This window comes from Schistocerca americana, chromosome 6, assembly GCF_021461395.2.
Source record: "Schistocerca americana isolate TAMUIC-IGC-003095 chromosome 6, iqSchAmer2.1, whole genome shotgun sequence".
In the NCBI taxonomy this organism is placed as follows: Eukaryota; Metazoa; Arthropoda; class Insecta; order Orthoptera; family Acrididae; genus Schistocerca; species Schistocerca americana.
Genome location: NC_060124.1, coordinates 21,910,601 through 21,931,194, shown reverse-complemented (window position 1 = coordinate 21,931,194; position 20,594 = coordinate 21,910,601). Strand labels below are relative to the sequence as shown.

General features: G+C 43.4%; 1 protein-coding gene across 1 annotated transcript in view; it reads right to left on the bottom strand.

The window, feature by feature from the left end:
• Nucleotides 1-5,801: 5,801 nt before the first annotated feature.
• Nucleotides 5,802-20,594, bottom strand: part of LOC124619690 (homeobox protein goosecoid-like) — a 174,247-nt gene continuing 159,454 nt past the window's right edge. Inside the window, exon 4 of the mRNA XM_047146240.1 lies at nt 5,802-5,861. Coding sequence (XP_047002196.1) covers nt 5,802-5,861 — 60 coding nt within the window. The remainder of the gene's footprint in view (nt 5,862-20,594) is intronic.

The following is a 20,594-nucleotide window of genomic DNA, read 5'->3' as shown; positions in this document are numbered from 1 at the left end:
TTCTTTAAAAGTTACGCTCCAGACCTTACCATCAAAAAAGACTTTCTAACACTTAAATTTATATCCGACGTTTACGATGTTCTTATTTTCTTTAATCTTTTTCTTGTTACTGTAAGTCTGCATTTTGTGCTGTCTTCACTTCGGCAATCGTATTTATTTAGCTGCCCAAATAACAGAAGAGAACTATTACTATTAGTGTTTCACTTCCTATTCTAATTCTTTCACAATCATTTATTTTATCCGTCTGCATTATTTTTGTAGATGTTCGTCTTATGACCGATTTTCAAGATACTATCGCTTCCGTTCAACTAATCTTCCTTTGCTGTCTCTGACAGTATTACAAATTCATTGGCAAATTTCGAAGTACCTACTTCTCCTTCCAGTATTTAAAAACTTTTTCCAAGTTTCACTTTGGTTTCCTTCACAGCTTGCTTGACGTATAAATTGAATAACGCTGGAGATACCCTACCTCGCTCTTTTCTCTAGTACTGTTTGCTTTCATGCCCTAAGGCTCTTTCTCAGCAGTCTGATTCTGGGGAAATTGGAAATAGCTTTTCGCTTCCTGCATTTTATGTGTCTTATCTTCTGAGTTTAAACAATGCAGTCACTGACAAACGCTGTGTTTACATGTACAGATGCTGTAAACATAGGTTTCGGCAAATACAGGGTGTTACAAAAAGGTACGGCCAAACTTTCAAGAAACATTCCACACACACAAATAAAGAAGAGATGTTATGTGGACATGTGTCCAGAAACGCTTAATTTCCATGTTAGAGCTCATTTTAGTTTCGTCCACCTACGCTCAATGGAGCACGTTATCATCATTTCATAGGGGTACTCCACCTGTGCTGCTAGAACATGTGCCTTTACAAGTACGACACAACATGTGGATCATGCACGATGGAGCTCCAGCTCATTTCAGTCGAAGTGTTCGTACGCTTCTCAACAACAAATTCGGTGACCGATGGATTGGTAGAGGCGGACCAATTCCATGGCCTCCACGCTCTCCTGACCTCAACCCTCTTGACTTTCATTTATGGGGGCATTTGAAAGCTCTTGTCTACGCAACCCCGGTACCAAATGTAGAGACTCTTCGTGCTCGTATTGTGGACGGCTGTGATACAGTACGCCATTCTCCAGGGCTGCATCAGCGCATCAGGGATTCCATGCGACGGAGGGTGGATGCATGTATCCTCGCTAACGGAGGAAATTTTGAGCATTTCCTGTAACAAAGTGTTTGAAGTCACGCTGGTACGTTCTGTTGCTGTGTGTTTCCATTCCATGATTAATGTGATTTGAAGAGATGTAATAAAATGAGCTCTAACATGGAAAGTAAGCGTTTCCGGACACATGTCCACATAACATATTTTCTTTCTTTGTGTGTGAGGAATGTTTGCTGAAATTTTCGCGGTATCTTTTTGTAACACCGTGTATAAAGGTTAGAAATTACTTACGTAAATCAGAAAATTTGGGACATTCCTGTAATAATCCAGTGAAAACACCATCTGTGTATACGAGGGTTGCAACTTAATAATGTCAACAATTTATTTACAACTTTAACAAAATAGTTGCATGTTTCAAAGTATTATGTCCCTCAGAATAGTCACCAGAATTGTGTATAACTCTTTGTCTGTAGTGTGGAAGTCGTAGGGTACTCTTAGTGTTGATGTTTCGAATGAAACGGTCTGTTGTCGTACGATTTTCTGTAACAGTTCTGAAGCGAATGCCGTGAAGTAGTTCCTGCAATTAAGGAATCAAGTAAAGTCATAAGGGATTAAGTCGGCAAAGTGTAACGGGTTGTACAGCACTTTCAAGTCTCCTCTATGGAACAAATCAGTCACATCACCTCAGTCAGTCACTCAAGTCACTTATGCCATATGCACCTGAACATTGTCCTGCATAATAATGGGCGGATCCTGCAGAAAGTGTCGCCGCTTCTTTCTCTAAGAGAGCAAACGCTGTGTTCCAAAAATGAACAGCTTAGAGAAAGAAGTTGTGACTGATTTCGTCGATCGATGGGATTAGTAAGTGTTGTATCACCCACTACACTCCCTCGAATAGGCCCTTGTGATATAAGCCTGTTTCCCAAATTGCAGGAAGCACTTCATGGCATTCACTTCAGAGCTATTACAGAGATTCGCTGCACAATAGACCGCTCCAGTCGAAGTATCAACACAACTGCCAAGGGTATTTTACGACTTCCGCGTCGCTGGTATCGGGATATACACAATAATTGTGACTGCTTTGAAGGACAGTAAAACTTGAAACGTGTCTACGAGGGAAGATCAGAAAGTAACTCACAGTTATTTTACTACCAAAAAGTTTAGTAAATAATAAAACAAAACAAAAACGTCACAAATGAACTTACGTCTTTTACCTACTTTTCTACATAGTCACTAACATATTTCTCTCATCGTGGGGCCAGTTTAAATACGCCCTGTTCGTAGAAGTCCGTTTGGTTGGACTATAGCCACCATTTCATTTCCGCATCTGTCGAAAAGCGTTGGCCAGCCAGGAATGTCTTCATGGGACCAAACAGATGAAAGTCCGACAGTTCAAGGATCGGACTGTATGGTGGATGCCGACGGACGCCCTAACGAAATTCGGCGATTTTCTCACGAACAGGAGTAGCAACATGGGGGCGAGCATTATGAAGAAGCAGTCTGACATCGTCAAATTAATGTTGTGGCTCTGTCAAGAATGGCACACGCGACCAAAGTTTCATACAGGCTGCCACATTCAGAGTGGTCCCGTATTCAGCAAAGTCTACGAACAACACACCGTGTATACCCCAGAACATAGTCACAAGCCCTTTCCTAGCAGATTGAGTCGCTCTGAATTTTTTTCGTACTGGGCAACCAGCATGTTTCCATTCCATAGAGGCCTGCTTGGTTTCGAGGTGTAGTGTCACACCTACGACTCATCACCAGTGACTACTCCTTTGAGAAAGTTATGGCTTTCTGCAGCGTAACGCATTGAGTGATACAAGCTTATAACCATTCACTGGCCCTTGTGGTTGTCTGTATGGTTCTTAGGTACCCAGCGAAAACTAACTTTAAGAAATTTTAACGTGTCATGAACAATATCGTACACAGCACCATAGGAAATGTTGAACTGCTCGCAGTTGCACACGCCGGTCATTCAAAATCGGTGCCTGACTGGCTTCGACGTTCTGTCGAGTTGCAGCTGTTACCGGCGTGGCAAATCACTAAGGTTCGCATGGCTCTCTTGGAAGAATGCACACCACCTAAAAACGTTGCTACGATCCATACAGTCGCCTGTGCCTGCGAATTTCTCTCGCTTTATGCCCTTTGGCCCACAAACATCGAACTACACTTCGCTGCTCTTCACAAGTTGACGACAGTAACATGCGCACCAGGTTTGTTTCTGGTTCAGGCTTCTCTCACCAGAGCTGAACACGCAAGCAAAACGCACTCTGTAGCGCAAAGTTCAAACTATATCATCGTAAAATTTTAACACACCAGCTGCAGTAATAGGGGAGTAAAAATTCATTGTGCGTAACTTTCCGATCCTCCTTCGCATTTTGTATACGATAATTGTAAACAAATAGTTGCCACTATTAAAGTCCGTCCCTCGTATTTGAAGATTTGCATAGATGTGTTGGGCACTGCCTTTAGTACGCCCGTCGGTCGCACCACGTCGCATTTTACAGTTCTGAGCGCGCAGTGACCACGAAAACTTGTCTACAAAATAGCGCCTCTCGCTGTGTACGTGGGCCTGGTGAGAGACTTCGCCTGATGCCATGCAGCCCACATAACATTACTGTCACGTGCTTCCTTCTTTGCTACAATTCTCCGCCTCCTTCTGTGTGGGCAATTTAGATGTTTCTATAGCATTTTCGATAGGAAGTGTTTAATGAACTGTAATGCTGCTCGCCCGCATCTCGCGGTCGTGCGGTAGCGTTCTCGCTTCCCACGCCCGGGTTCCCGGGTTCGATTCCCGGCGGGGTCAGGGATTTTCTCTGCCTCGTGATGGCTGGGTGTTGTGTGCTGTCCTTAGGTTAGTTAGGTTTAAGTAGTTCTAAGTTCTAGGGGACTGATGACCACAGATGTTAAGTCCCATAGTGCTCAGAGCCATTTTGTAATGCTGCTCGTAATTAGCCCCCCTTGAGTTTCATCTCTGCTCACATGGACCGCTGGCTATGATGACAGCATTTTGGCACAGACAGTTAGCTGTATGCCAGCGTAGAGAACTGGCGGAAAGCACAGGTTGGCTGCCTTCTAAGACGAGGGTATTGGAAAGTGTGTACAATGCTACGACAGATATCTAGGTCGGAGCAGTGACTGTGCTGAGAAGTAGTTGGAAGTTGTAGCTAACTGTTTTAAAGAAAACATTTTTGATTTTCACAGTGGTTTCCATTTTGCGACCGAGCGGACCTTACTTTCCGAAACAGCCCCCGTAAACCAAGCATATACCTAAAGTCGTGGTATGAAACACATTTCACCTAAGACAAACGCCTCAAAACAAATTATTTACACCCTTAGTTAAGCAAATAATTATTATAATGCCACTTGCTTTGTAGACCACTGAATATACCTTGAAAGGTGGCTACACTGAGCCACAGCGCCAGAGATTGCGCCAAAGAGTTTTATTCCGCCGCTTCCACTGGCAGTGCTTGTTGAGAACTCGTAGTAGTCAGTGCTTGTTGAGAACTCGTAGTAGGAAGTGCTTGCTGAGATGTCGTAGTGAAAAGTTCTTGTCGAGAAGTCGTAGTGGAGAGTGCTTGTTCCATGTTTTATGCAGTTGTTTGATGGGATAGATAGCAGATGTTGTTCTAATGGAGATATTGTAATGATCAGAGTGCTTTTCGTCAATATATATGAAGGTAAAAAAAAAAACTTCCCTTTTCTTTTTATTATTTCAGTGTCTTAAATAATGCGTCATTACAGGTTCAGTCAACAAAGCATCTGGCTTGTGTTCTTGTATTAGAGTGTAATTCTGGTTTTCTTGCGCAATTATAGTATTTCTATTTTTTTTAATTACTTCAGTATAAATGGTATTTAAAATTCCTTGTCTTGTTGAAGAAGAACCGTGCCAGATGTGTACGTTGAATCACACTCCCACACGCAGAACAATTACACTTGTGTTTTGGTTTCGTAGGTTTTATAGTTGCTGGGGACTTAATTAATTAATTGTGTTAACGAAAATTTTCATTTCATTCTTTGTTGTTGTTCTATGCAGTCAGATTGCGTACAAAAACTAGTCAGGGCCAACCGTTTACGAGACTACGTAATCGGACATACAGCTACAAAAAAAAAAAAAAAAAAAAAAAAAAAAAAAAAAAAAAAAAAATTATTTTCATTATATATAATTAAGCCCCCATGCAACCTAAACAATTAGCTGAAACATGTTTCGTAAGGAGACAAAAATTCGGTTGCGAAAGACGAATATTAGTTATTCTCATCTACAAAATAAACAATAATAATATGAAAGCTGTACGTCTATGTGAAGTCTTTCCAGCCAGCAGTAACATTAACCGATCGATAGAAGGCACCTATCTAAAATCCTCGATCGTGATTCCGTAATGCTGGAAATTCGAGTTACGGCAGCCCGAGCAAATGGGCGTTAGTTACGCCGCACCGTTGCTAACACAAAACAGAGCGTTCTGTCTGGAGCTGGGACGTTCGCAGCGCGGCGCGGTCCCTCTGCACTGCGATGCAACGCTCCACTGAGCCGCAGGCAGTCCGCAGTTTGACAAAGAGGCCCGTCGCTTCGCGACGCAAAGGGCCGCGTCCTAGAGAATTCACGGGGAAGTTGTGCCGAGGCGCTTTGCTGCCTGCTTACGCGGACAGCGCGCGAGCTGGCCTTTGCGTCCTCGTCTCGTCCGGCGCCGCTGCGTCCTGTAACGAGATCACAGGCTAGCAGGCACATCGGCGTTAAGGGTACAACAAAAGCCCGACGGGAGGAGAGACAGTCTAGCAGCCTCAGCAGTCAGAGATACTGCTGAAAATCCTCCAGACTGAAAAGTCTTTCGTGCTTTCGAGGATACTAAGTTTCGAAGAAAGGACGTCGAAAGACGCGCAGAGCTATAGACGTCAGTCTGTTGCAGAATTTAGGAACATGTTCCATGCTCTCGTATTACGAAGTCTCTATAAATCGAAAATCCTGTCTGTGATAATATGGGTTCCGCAAAGAACGATCGTGTGAAACCCAGATAGTTCTGTTACCTCACATCCCGACGCCCAGGTTGATGCTGTATTTCTTGACTTTTGGAAGGCAATCGATGCAGTTCCGCACTTTCGCCTGAAGAACAAAGTACAAGCGTCGGGATATGAGACCAGATTTATGACTGGACTCAACAGATCCTAGCATATTCTTGTTGTTGTTGTTGTGGTCTTCAGTCCTGAGACTGGTTTGATGCAGCTCTCCATGTTACTCTATCCTGTGCAAGCTTCTTCATCTCCCAGTACCTAGTGAACCTACATCCTTCTGAATCTGCTTAGTGTATTCATCTCTTGGTCCCCCTCTACGATTTTTACCCTCAACGCTGTCCTCCAATGCTAAATTTGTGATCCCTTGATGCCTCAAAACATCTCCTACCAACCGATCCCTTCTTCTAGTCAAGTTGTGCCACCAACTTCTCTTCTCCCCAATCCTATTCAATACCTCCTCATTAGTTACGTGATCTACCCACCTTATCTTCAGCATTCTTCTGTAGCACCACATTTCGAAAGCTTCTATTCTCTTCTTGTCCAAACTGGTTATCGTCCATGTTTCACTTCCATACATGGCTACACTCTATACAAATACTTTCAGAAACGACTTCCTCACACTTAAATCTATACTCGATGTTAACAAATTTCTCTTCTTCAAAAACGCTTTCCTTGCCATTGCCAGTCTACATTTTATATCCTCTCTACATCGACCATCATCAGTTATTTTACTCGCTAAATAGCAAAACTCGTTTACTACTTTAAGTGTCTCATTTCCTAATCTAATCCCCTCAGCATCACCCGATTTAATTTGACTACATTCCATTATCCTCGTTTTGCTTTTGTTGATGTTCATCTTATATCCTCCTTTCAAGACACTGTCCAATCCGATCAACTGTTCTTCCAAGTCCTTTGCTGTCTCTGACAGAATTACAATGTCATCGGCGAACCTCAAAGTTTTTACTTCTTCTCCATGAATTTTAATACCTACTCCGAATTTTTCTTTTGTTTCCTTTACCGCTTGCTCAATATACAGATTGAATAACATCGGGGAGAGGCTACAACCCTGTCTCACTCCTTTCCCAACCACTGCTTCCCTTTCATGCCCCTCAACTCTTATAACTGCCATCTGGTTTCTGTACAAATTGTAAATAGCCTTTCGCTCCCTGTATTTTACCCCTGCCACATTCAGAATTTGAAAGAGAGTATTCCAGTTAACGTTGTCAAAAGCTTTCTCTAAGTCTACAAATGCTAGAAACCTAGGTTTGCCTTTTCTTAATCTTTCTTCTAAGAAGTCTCTGTAAATCGAAAATCCTGTCTGTAATAATATGGGTTCCGCAAAGAACGATCGTGTGAAACCCAGATAGTTCTGTTACCTCACATCCCGACGCCCAGGTTGATGCTGTATTTCTTGACTTTTGGAAGGCAATCGATGCAGTTCCGCACTTTCGCCTGAAGAACAAAGTACAAGCGTCGGGATATCAGACCAGATTTATGACTGGGCTCAACAGATCCTAGCATATTCTTAACGAAGAGATATCCTGAGACTTAAAAATAACTTTGAACATAACCCAAGCCTGTGTTATAGGAATAATACTGTTCACTATGTATACAGGGTAAGAAAACAGCCAAATATTCCTGCAGGAGTTAGTACTGAACAAAACTAGAAGAAAAGTTCGTTTAACGATACATCCGGAAACCAATTCCTTTCATTCCAATATGGCTGTTACATAGGGCACAGTAGGCAGTGCTGCTTGCTGCTTGTTGTTAACTCCCACCCTGACAAGTCCTTCAGCCCTACTTCACAGTGAACCACGCCCTCTTTCAGACACACTGGGCTCCATTCGGAGTGCGTCAGAAGCGTTGGTGAGACTCTACTGTAATCTCTACAGCTGTGGTTTGGGTTAAACATACACCAACACTTTCATATTTCCTCATAGTTATAATTCAGACGACACGTCCCATAGAAAATGGGGCTTGGCCCGTCGTGTATAGGCCACAGTCTTTGTCTTTCTGCAAGGGTAGCGTTCTCCAGTAGCAGTGGTAATTTATGGCGCAGAAATCCGTGATGCACAGCACCTGTTAACCTGGTAAGATGTGTGGCCCAATATCTGCCGACACACGGATACTGAACTGATCCTCACCGTCATAATTGCTCGACGATTAGCGTCTACTCCCACGAATGGACTGTGGAAATTTACTGAACTGTTAGGAACCTTGGCTCATCTGTCACAAGTAAAACGGTCCTTATCTCAACAGGTATTAGTTTTTGGACATATAATTATGAGAACTTGCCTTGTGGCTTTGATCAGTACTACCTCCTGTAGGAAAATGTGTATCTCAGTGACCTAGTCGATTAATTTCGAAACTCCAGGACGCTGTTCGTGGATAATGCTGTTACACGAGTATATAGTGAAGTCGCGGCGCTATAAAATTGTAGTGTAATGCACGGAGACCAGCAGTAGGTCGACGCTTGGTGTCGGCGCTGGCAGTCGATCTTCAGCATAAACAAATGTAGTCTACAGCGCATAAATAGAAAGAAAGACCCATTACCGCGTGATCACACTATTGCAGAAATATCACTAGATGCAGCCACGACCATTTTCTGTCCAGCAATGTGCGGACGGAGCGATTTAAACTCGTACGACAACAAGACATTAATCGTAGGAAAGACAGACATGAGACTGAAATTCGCTGGAACTATTCTGAGGAAGTGCAGTCCACGAACGATTGACCAGTACTTGAATATTGCTTCTTGGTCTAAAACCCGTACTAGACAGGATTGACACGGGAAATAGAGAAGATGTAAATGCGAAAGCCAGTCGTTACTATAGATGTCTTGGGCATCTTGACGTGGTTTCCTGTTAAAATTCCGAGAGCGTGCCTATGTATATATCGCGAAAAGTCTGTGAATTAAATTCAGAGAGACTCGAGCTCACAACTAGGCTTGTCAAAAATTTTTCTTGCCGCAAATAATGGCAATTCGAACAGGAAAGTCGGAAATTTACAATGCTACTCAGAGTATCCTATGTCACACAGAACAGGGAGGCATGCTTATTGTAGATATATGAAGTGTAACGTCAAATGGTTCAAATGGCTCTAATCACTATGGGACTTAACATCTGAGGTTATCTGTCTTCTATACTTACAATTACGTAAACCTAATTAACATAAGGACATCACACACATCCATGCCCGAGGCAGGATTCGAACCTGCGACCGTTGCAGCCGCGTGGTTCTGGACTGAAGCGCCTAGAAAACTGTGACGTTGAATGTGGTCTACAACACGAATTTCAAAAAATTCAATCGATATTAAAAACTACGAGGATGTAAATTACAGGCAAGCGAGGATTGCAATATTTCTACTTTTCTCTCCTTAAAATCACTCGCTATCAACAACGAAAGTTGACTTTTCGGTACCTGTTGTTTACAGTGGACGAAATACTTGCCTATTATAAGTCACGAGAGTCCGCTATTGAGTAATTTTCCTGGGTAATGATTCTGAGCAGGACCCAAAAATTGTTTAACATTAAATTTCACCTAATCAGCAATATGTTTACATGGTGCCTGTAATTGGTTTTCTTTCTACAAACAGAAATAGTTTATAAAGATGTCTGCTACATTTGAATGCAGGCCGTTAATGTAAGTTAGGAAAAGATGTGGTCCTACTATGGAGCCCTGAGGAATACCTCACGTTATAGTGAACAGGCAGTTAATTTGTCCGAATTTCGCATTTTGATGGCGATCTTGAACAGCTTGGACTACCTCCAGTCACTTTAGTCCTTGGTCAATGCCTGTATATCAGCCAGCATCATTTTGGTCCTTTCATAGCTTGCCAAACCTGCCTTCGAGAACGCACATAGACAGCACGTTATGCTACAGCATTTGGTAGTGGCTTCGCCTGAAGTCAGAAAGTTTTTACCGGACACCAGCGGAAATGCTGAAAAAGTTACAACAGTGCCCACCCGGAAAAGAAGTAACGGCAGAAGGTGGCTACCGTCAACATTACCAGCATCAATGAGTATGTGCGCTACAGATTCATAAACGAAAGAACAAGATCAATAATTGGGATGGATTCTGAACGTATATTGTTCTGTCGAAGAGCAGTGGGTGTTGTCCATAGATACTTGTCTTGTGATGTGCTTCGTCGAGATGCTATTTGCTTGTTCAATTATTCTCACTTTGTGTGAATGTGGAAGGGGTTTCGAGGAGGGCAGGGATACGTACTCAAGGATTGGCTTAACTTTACATAAGACTTTGTATTGTATAGTATGGAACCGGGGACCTAGAAACGACGGAGAGGCTTCGTCCTCGCCATAGCCCTCTGGTTCACAACAGGCTACACCAATCCACTCACCCCACCGCCACCCCACACCGAACCCAGGGTTACTGTGAGGTTCTGCCCCCAGTGGACCCCTCTCCGGGAACGTCTCACACCAGACGAGTGTAACCCCAATGTTTGCGTGGTAGAGTAATTATGGTGTACGCGTACGTGGAGAAAGTATTTGCACAGCAATCGCCGACATAGTGAAACTGAGGCGGAATAATGGGAACCAGACCGCATTCGCTGAGGCAGATGGAAAACCGCCTTAAAAACCATCCACAGACTGGCCGGCACACCGTATCTCGACACGAATCCGCCGGGTGGTTTCGTGCCAGGGACTGGCACGCCTTCCGGCCCGAAAAGCAGTGCATTAGATCGCACGGCTAACCGGGCGGGCCTACGTAAGACATACTAAACCACATACAGACTGAAAATATGCGAGATTTAATTACCACTTAAAAGATAGTTTGTGTAAACTACAGTTTGGAATTGGAAACGAGAGTCGCCTATGTTCGGAAGTGTCTGGATGGAACAGAGTGATAATTCTTCGTGCTGAAAGAAGTTACTGCTGCACAGTTGAACGGTACGGAGGACGCACTCGGCTGTAGCGGCTGGGCAGTTGTTTACACATTCTTTCGGAGACATCCCGCAGGCTGTGGCTAAGCGCAATATCCTTTGTTCCAGGAGTGCTAGTTCTGCAATGTTCGTAGGAGAGCTTCTGCGAAGTTTGTACGGTAGGACACGAGATACCGGCGGAATTGAAGCTGTGAGGACTGGTCGGGAGTTGTGCTTAGGTAGCTCAGTGGTAGAGCACTTGCCCACGAAAGACAAATGTTCCGAATTCGAATCTCAGTCCGGCACACATTTTTAATCTGTCAGGAAGTTTCAGTTGTTTATATCAGTTGCCTAAGTTTCAGAAGTGACTGTGATACGGAGTGCAAGTTCCTCCTGGTGCAAGCGATATGACAACCAGGCGTAACGACCTGAGTGCTGAGCATGTTCGCCATTGAGTGGAGCCTTGGCAGCCTCCATCGAGCATAACTGGTATGCTCAGCATCGTGTGACGGATGTGGCTCCCTACATTCTGAAGTATGTTATAAGTGCATTCTAGGTGACTTCATATTTTCAACGTACGCTCTGTATGTAAAGCATTCGTCGCATTTAATGGGTATATGTGGAGTAGCTAGAGTTGTGGATTCTTCCTATATGGATGCCGCCTTGTTAGACTATAATTATGATTTTTCTTACTTTGCACTCGCAGTGGCGGACAATTAATAGGGTATGATAATGTCGAAGGTATTTGCTGTGAAGCAATGTTGTAGCTGCATACAAACATGAATTTTTCGTGAAGGACTTGTGTTTCATGGAAAAATCTTCACTTAAGTGTCCGCAGCTCGTGGTCGTGCGGTAGCGTTCTCGCTTCCCACGCCCGGGTTCCCGGGTTCGATTCCCGGTGGGGTCAGGGATTTTCTCTGCCTCGTGATGACTGGGTGTTGTGTGATGTCCTTAGGTTAGTTAGGTTTAAGTAGTTCTAAGTTCTAGGGGACTGATGACTATAGATGTTAAGTCCCATAGTGCTCAGAGACATTTTTTGTTTCACTTAAGTAGGAAAATAATCATGTTGGTGTGTATAAGGGGCATATCCGTGGAATCGATTTCTTGTTGGTGTGGATGACTGGAAGTCAACCTGTTCAGCTACCAAAGCAAAATTTCAATAAAAGGTGGGAACTACGGACTAGACACTGATGAATTTTAATTCATGATTTATTGCGTTTGAAATACTGCGATTTTGAATTGTATTTGGGAGGTTAAGTTTTAAATAAAATGTTTAATTTCAAAGTCGGTCAGCATAGTCCTAAGCATCCCGATAGTAAACTGTATATGGCTCTTATCTTAACGCATTCGGGAGGACGACGGTTCAATCCCGTCTCCGGCCTTCCTGATTTAGGTTTTTCGTGATTTCCCTAAATCGCTTCAGGCAAATGCCGGGATGGTTCCTTTGAAAGGGCACGGCCGATTTCCTTCCCCATCCTTACCTCACCCGCGCTTGCGCTCCGTCTCTAATGACCTCGTTGTCGACGGGACGGTAAACACTAATATCCTCCTCCTCTTATCTTAACTGCTGCTTCTACACTGAGATGACAAAAGCCATAGGATATTTCATATCGTGTCGAAACTCCTTTAGACCGACGTAGTGCAGCAACTAAAAGTGGCATGGACTCAAAAAGACGTTGGAAATATCCAGCAAAAATAGTCATCCATAATTGCGGAGGCGTTGAACGAATTAACCTATCGATTATCCCACTCAAATGGTTCAAATGGCTCTTGACTGTGGGACTTAACACGTGAGGTCATCTATCCCCTAGATTTAGAACTACTAAAACCTAACTAACCTAAGGACATCACACACATTCATGCCCAAGGCAGGATTCGAACCTGCGACCGTAGAAGCGGCGCGGTTCCAGACTGAAGCGCCTAGAACCGGTCTGCTACAACGGCCGGTTACCCCTCACAAATGTGCGATAGGATTCATACTGGATAATCTGAGTGGCCAAATCATTACACGAACTGTGCGGAATGTTCTTCAAACCAGTCGCGAGCAGCTATGGTCGGGGAACACGGCGCATTGTCATCCATAAAAATTCCATCGTTGCCTGGGAACATGAAGTCCCTGAAGGGATGCAGATGGTTTCCAAATAACCGAACAAAACCATTTCCCGTTAATGATCGGTTCAGTTGGACCATAGGATCCTGTCCATTCCAAGTAAACACAGCTCACACTTGTGGAGCCATCACGACATCACGAGCTTGCACAATGCCTTGTTGACAACTTCGGTTCCATGGCTTCGTGGGGTCCGCGTCACACTCGAATCCTACCATCAGCTCATACCAACTAGAATCTGGACTCATCTGCCCGCGCCACGGTTTTCCAGTCGTCTAGGGTCGAAACGATGAGGTCACGAGACTAGGACAAGCGCTGCAGGCTGTGTCGTGCTGCTAGCAAAGACACTCGCGTCTGACGCCTGCTGCCATAGCCCGCTAACGCAAAATTTCGCCGCACTGTACTAAAGGATACATTCTTCGTACGTCCCCCATTGATTTCTGCAGTTATTTCACGCCATCCCATTCCCCTTCTGTGTATGTGCATACCACTAACCCACGCTGTAAGTAGGCTGTTTAGGTTTTTATGTTGGTAACGTCACATAGCGCTCTGTATGAAAATCACTGACTATGCTGTATCCAGTCTGTGGCTGATTTTCATTGTTGGAATATTTGCTATTGTAGTGTTGGGCAGTTGGATGTGAACAGCGCGTAGCGTTGCGCAGTTGGAGGTGAGCTGCTGGCAGTGGTGGATGTGGGGAGAGAGTGAAACGTCCCCTTTGAACAATTCTACATGACTGTGCTTAAACTGACACACAATATTTTGTTAGCGCAACGCAATCTGACTTTCAAAATTCCCTACAAAAGAATGGCCCTGACTAACATTAAACTATACCTTTCACAAATCACTTACCTCACAAAAATCTTCGCTGCTCAAGCTACTGCAATACAGCGAGCGTCACTACTGCCAGCTGAATAAAAGATTCAAACTATGGAAGGCACTAACTACTGATAGGGATAGTTAGCAAATGAAAGATATTAATAGAGAACGAACAATGTATTTACCTTGATATCATCATATATAAATATAGCAGTTCATGACAAATTACAAACCTCCGCCATCTCTCTCCCCACATCCACCACTGCTGGCGGCTCACCTCCAACTGCGCAACGCTACGCGCTGTTCACAGCCAGCTGCCTAACACTACAATGGCGAGAATTACAACAATGCAAAGCAGCCACAGACTGCACACAGCACAGCCAGTGATTTTCATATTGAGCGCTACGTAACGTTGCCAATAAGAAAACATAAACAGCCTACTTACATAGAGAAAACATTAACAGCCTACTTACAAGAGATGGCAGAATTTTGAGAGCGGACGATCTTGACGTGTGTCCCTCAGAATCAGTAAATTTGTAATACTGGATATTATGAACTGATAAATTTATATGATGATTTTTGAACATTATTAAGGTAAATACATTGTTTGTTCTCTATCAAAATCTTTCATTTGCTAACTATGTCTTCATTAGTTAGAATCTTTTATTCAGCTGGAAGTATTGGCGCACGCTGTATTGCAGTAATTTGAGTAACGAAGATTTTTGTGAGGTAAGTGATTCATGAAAGGTATAGGTTATTGTTAGTCAGGGCCATTCTTTTGTAGGGATTATTGAAAGTCAGATTGCGTTGCGCTAAAAAAGTATTGTGTGTCAGTTTAGTGATGATCAGAATAAGAAAAGAGAGAAATTTCTGGGTACGTTCACTTTTGCTCAGCTGTTTGAAAATCAAATAACGTAAGAGGTTTATCAGCACATTCATCAATTTTCTAAGGGGAGGTTTCATATGTCGACCCTTAGCCGAGGACACCTCACTGGAATCTTCTGATTTTTTCTGGTAGTTTGTGTAATTAGTGTAGCTATTGTCTATTGCTAGAGCGTAATTATAGAGAGAATTTCCTTTGTAGTTGTAGCTTGTACAGTAAAACAGTTGTGTCATGCATGTAATTTTCACCAAGTATTTCGCAGCTGCGCTTGCAATTAAAGAGATATTATTTTCAGTGCTAGGTTAATGTGTTCTCTTATTTTTGCTCTTCAAATTGTGCTTTTCTTGTTATCGTGTGAAACACGTGATAGCTATGGCATCTGAAAAACGTAACACTAGGCTCCAAAGTAAACTGAGAAATAATAGTGACGACGAGCGTAGCTTATCAGCACCGCTGTGTAATGAATTAACAGACATTCAAAGTAGTAATTTGGTAATTGAGCATAGGGAAATGGAGCGGGCGGCAACTAACGGTGTAGACAGTGAAACAATTAGTGAACAGGGAAGCATTATCGATCGATCGGTCGGCAACAGCTCGCCTCAGCAATCCGAAAAGACAGGGCACAATCTTGCAAATCCTGTAGATTCAGGTTTTGCGTCCTCACCGTTTTCTCAAATAAGTGAAGACACATTTTCTGCTTTTCAAAATGCATATATTGCCCGTTCAAATGCACTGCCGAATAGCACTGAGGAACATGTTTCAGACACCAGTGCATTGTTGTTACACTTAATGCAACAAACGGGACAAAGGCTTCAAAAGTTAGATGGTTCAAATGGCTCTGAGCACTATGGGACTTAACATCTGAGGTCATCAGTCCCCCAGAACTACTTAAACCCAACGAACCTAAGGACATCACATACATCCATGCCCGAGGCGGTATTCGAACCTGCGACCGTAGCGGTCGCGCGGTTCCAGACTGAAGCGCCTAGAACCGTTCGGTCACACCGGCCGGCCAAAAGTTAGACACAACGCTTGAACAAAGTCAGAAACAAATGGGACAAAAGCTTCAAAAGTTGGAATGCCTTTTGTCACTTCAGTGTATGTAAAGTTTGTGCCAAGATGATAACTAGAGTTCTATGACTGCCCATCTTAAAGTCACTTTCAAATTGATCTCGATATAGGAAGTGTAAAGGTCAGAACCCAGAGTTGCCTGGATGACACAAATAATTGTCTCGGCTCGTTTGTTTCGGTCTCCCCTCTATTTTTGCCCACCCGCCGGCCGCTCGTCATTTCATTAGGAGCAGCACGCCACCCTCCCTTGCGGCGCACAGGTGTGCTCCCCGCTGCCAGACAAAGACTGTCCGCAGCCGACAATTAATCTAGAGGGCGTGCCAACCCTCATTCCCCTGCGGCCCCCACACCTTCCCAAGGTTGTCGCTCCACGTGCGAGCAAACGGTAAGCCAGTACCGGCGCCGCCGCCCAGCCCTTTATGACATTACCGCCACAAAGGGCACCAATTTGCTCAATGGGACCCAACCTTTCCCATCGACAAAAGCCAAAGACCTTAACCTGCAGCGCACGTGCAAGAAAAATACGGCTTCTCGCCTCCCCTCAGTCTTCGCGGAATGGTGGAACTCGATTTCTTTGCAAATAAATATTACCTTCGAGGTGAGGGCTCGTTCTTTTCAACCTATATTGTTCGCTCGCAGGAACGCTACGAAATTCATTCCTGTGATAGGTGTCTGCGTAAGAAATTCAGATCAAGTCGCGAAGTAGCGGATGTGGGAAGGTGGAAAAAGAAAAACACCCTGACTCATCATTTCAGTGGTGTTTCAGAAATTTTGTAGTTATGAATGCCTCAACAGAACATGCGACGTAAGTGAGGAAACATGCCTTCATCACGACTGCTTTGAGACTTGAGAACTCCGGACAACATCGAAAAGGAAACGTAGTTATACGGGGTGGCGTTGTAGAAGGGAGTGAGTACATAACATTTTGAAAAGGAACCCATGTCCGGAAACGTACCGCTTCCACTCTACGAGGTTTCAATTCACACGTGTAATGCATCCACGTCTGCTGAGGAAAAGAGGAATGTCTCAGAGTTGCTCGTCCTTGTATGCAATAGGATATATACGATGACACATACCACGTGAGACGGCCCCCTAGTGCAACTTCAACATCTTGCGAAGTATAGTTTACGAGACTTCTGCAGAGACACAGGAAGACCTGCTGTCACGAGTTCTAGCCGCTGCACTAGAAATTGACGAGACACTAGTGGGACGGAGAGTTTATGGCTCTGTGCACTATGCGACTTAACTTCTGAGGTCATCAGCCGCCTAGAACTTAGAACTAATTAAACCTATCCAACCTAAGGACATCACACACATCCATGCCCGAGGCAGCATTCGAACCTGCGACCGTAGCGGTCGCTCGGCTCCAGACTGTAGCGCCTAGAACCGCACGGCCACTCCGGCCGGCGGGAGAGTTTATACCACAGCATGCTTCGTAGGTACAATGTCTGTAACAACATTGGTGGCCGCCATATCGAGCTGCTCTTGTAATGCATCAGTACTGTTCTGTAAGTACGGTATGATGGGCTCTTTTTTATTTGAAAACTCGTAACGCTTAAGGGTTAATACAAACAAATGTGCTTAAGTGATAAATAGACATTTCGTTATGTTTACTTTCGAACTGTTTTCTAAAAATTTCAGTTCCACAAGGAAAAGTGGTTGAGTTAAACATCTGAACTGAAACCGTCGTAGAACGGAAACGATAAGTTGCCGGACCTGGGTCCCTATTCAAAATACTATGCACGCACTTCCCTCTACATATGCTAGAAGTTTGTAACCGGAATTTCGGGACACCCTGAATACAATTTAAAAGAATACATTCTTTTTTAATTATAAATTAATACTTTTCATATTAAAAAAGTCACGAACCTCCGTAGGTCCAATTTATGCAACAAATAAACGGACTAAAGATAAAATGACAAGTAGTCCCGGTGGCGGAAGCCAAGGAGTCGGCGGATTCTATGACAGAAAGCAAGATAATGAGATGCACACTCAGTGTTTGATAACTTCTTGTAGTTAACCTGAATAACAGCAAGTCCAGAACATAATCCAAAATGAGTCCTTGAAATAGGTCGGATCGATGTTCATAATAAAAACAGAGACAGAACGACAAATCTTCGATTTGTCAGGAAGAGCGGAAGTAACAAACTAGTTGAAGGTCGGTGTGGCGAACTTTTAAGTCGGTTCTGTGGTTGCCGCTGGCCGTGGAGAATGTGTGTCTGAGCCAGCCACAGATTGGCGGTGCAGTCACATGGGTTACTGCCAACTACTCGCCTTGTACTGGCGCGGCTTGGTATCGAAGCAGGCGATACCAGGACAGTGAATATCAGGGAGAATATGGTAGTTTTCCTTTGTCGATCTCTGACTGATATTACATAACTGCCCACGGCTCTTTAAGTACTCCGATCGATTGTGCCTGACTACCTGAAGTAACTGAATGAAATACGGTCGCCAGATTAATGTTACAGTACGATTTCCCTGAAACAGTAACCACGCTTATTAGTGGAAACAGGAATGCTGCGGATAATGGACAGCAATCCTTTGTCTGTGTATGGGTTCCAGGACTTCAAGATGGGTGGCAGTAGCCACACACAACCCTTTCTTTTGGCTAAATATGTACAGAAATTCATACGCACAGCACTGCTTATAAATGCTGCATATATTCTTAATCTTGATCGTGTTGAGCACCACTGCTGACTCTAATGTTAATGATGAATGAAAACGATCTCAGCTGTTTTATTACGCATTTACACTGAAGTGGCAAAAGTCATGGGATACTTGTATGCAAGAGTTAGAGTGTGCAAGAGCAGGTACTCGTCAATCGATGCGCCTCTGTAGATGAGGTCGCTAGTGCAGAACTCGGCCGTGGCGCCTGACTTGGAGGTACGCCACTTTGAATCCTGGTGGTGGATGAAATTTTCGCTCCAAGTATTTTGCCAGCAAGTGGAAGGGAGATGGTAGCATAAAGTCCCTGATCGCCTGTATTTGCGCCAACGTCCTGGATTAAATTAAAATTCTCTCTTACGCGTCTCATGAACAGAGGGCATGTGACACAGTTGATGCTGATCCTCGGATGTGGACGTTACACTGAACGGCCTTCCTGGTGCTATACGAGAGGTGTAAGCTTAGTGATGGCAATGGGTTTCACCCTCCCCTTCTCTCATCACCACCGTGCAATGTAAACATAACACTATACTATACACTCGCCAAGTACATATGCGACACGACTCCGCAAGGATAGGGCCATGCATGCAGAGGAAGAGCATCCCGTACGCTAGGTGACTGTTCGCACGCCTCGGAATACGCCAACTAACAAAGCCATATGACATTTAAGTTATAACGTCTTACTGATACTGGACGTCGGCTTTGACCAGTGTGCAATTACGTTACAAAGTGTGATGTGCAACATCAGCTTTTGAAGCCAACGAATTGATGTCCAGAAGACGATTACACTTGCTATGGTGCATAATTTAAGCGTATTGGATTTCGATGAGTGAGCTACATCCACTATTTTGAGAACATCGTCTGCCGAAAGCCATGGGTCATATCAATAGTTTCAATATTACCTACTCGTACTGCGGGCTAAAGATGTTGCTCCTGAAATTAACTTGAGCGACAATTGACTTATTTATTAGCAGTCTTGTTTTTATACAGGTCCACATCCTCGATATATTGTCAATTGTAGGCTGCAAAATTTTTCGTTTATTGGCTGCTATTTCGGTTGTGAAGTATTGTCAAGCACATACAAAACATGCCAACAACTTAAATACCAGACACCTTGCTTGTGTAACAAATTAAAAAAATCTTAAGGACGTACCAAATGGCAGAGTCGTATATTTGACTGTCAAGTATTTACATACATAGAACTTCTATGCAAAATGCCACAACATTTGTGAAATGTAAATTAATTCACTCTTACGGATATGGAAGCATGTTAGCATTAGCTTGATCTGTATCGATATGAACAGAAAGATTCTAAAACATGTGAGATAACCATGTGCAATACGGATTAAGGACAAATTTGACATTAATCCACAGAAGAATCACATTTTTTCACGTATGGATTTCAAGATATATATTCATGACATCCAAACGCAGACTGAAGGCTTATCAGCTAGTCTACATACCAGCAGATCAAAGATACTATATGTGTATACCAACGCTTTATGCCTATGCATAATACATAGTTCACTGGCTTAAATAACGCTGTTAATAGATGTTACATCTCCAAAATATATTATGCATTACATAACTTATGTCATCAGAGCAATATAAATGTAATAAATGGAATTTGAACCGTATATACACACACAGTGAGATGTATATAATCTACATATAAACCTCATGCAATATGTACGATACCAAAGAGGTTTACATGTTGATTCTAAATATCTTAGTGTCTGTATATACAGTCGATATTCCTGTTATTGGGTTTATATTCCCCATGTGATGTATACAATATTATGTATAATATACAAGGGTTGAAACTTTTATAGTGCCAACTATTTATTTACGGCTCGTACATAATAGATACGTGTTTTTTAAAAGTTTTGCTGGCTTTCAAAGTAGTCAGCAGCATTGTGTATAATCCGTTGCCAGCGATGTGGAAGTCGTAGGACACTCTTAGCAGTGTCAGTTGCGTTGACAGTTCGAGCGGTGTGG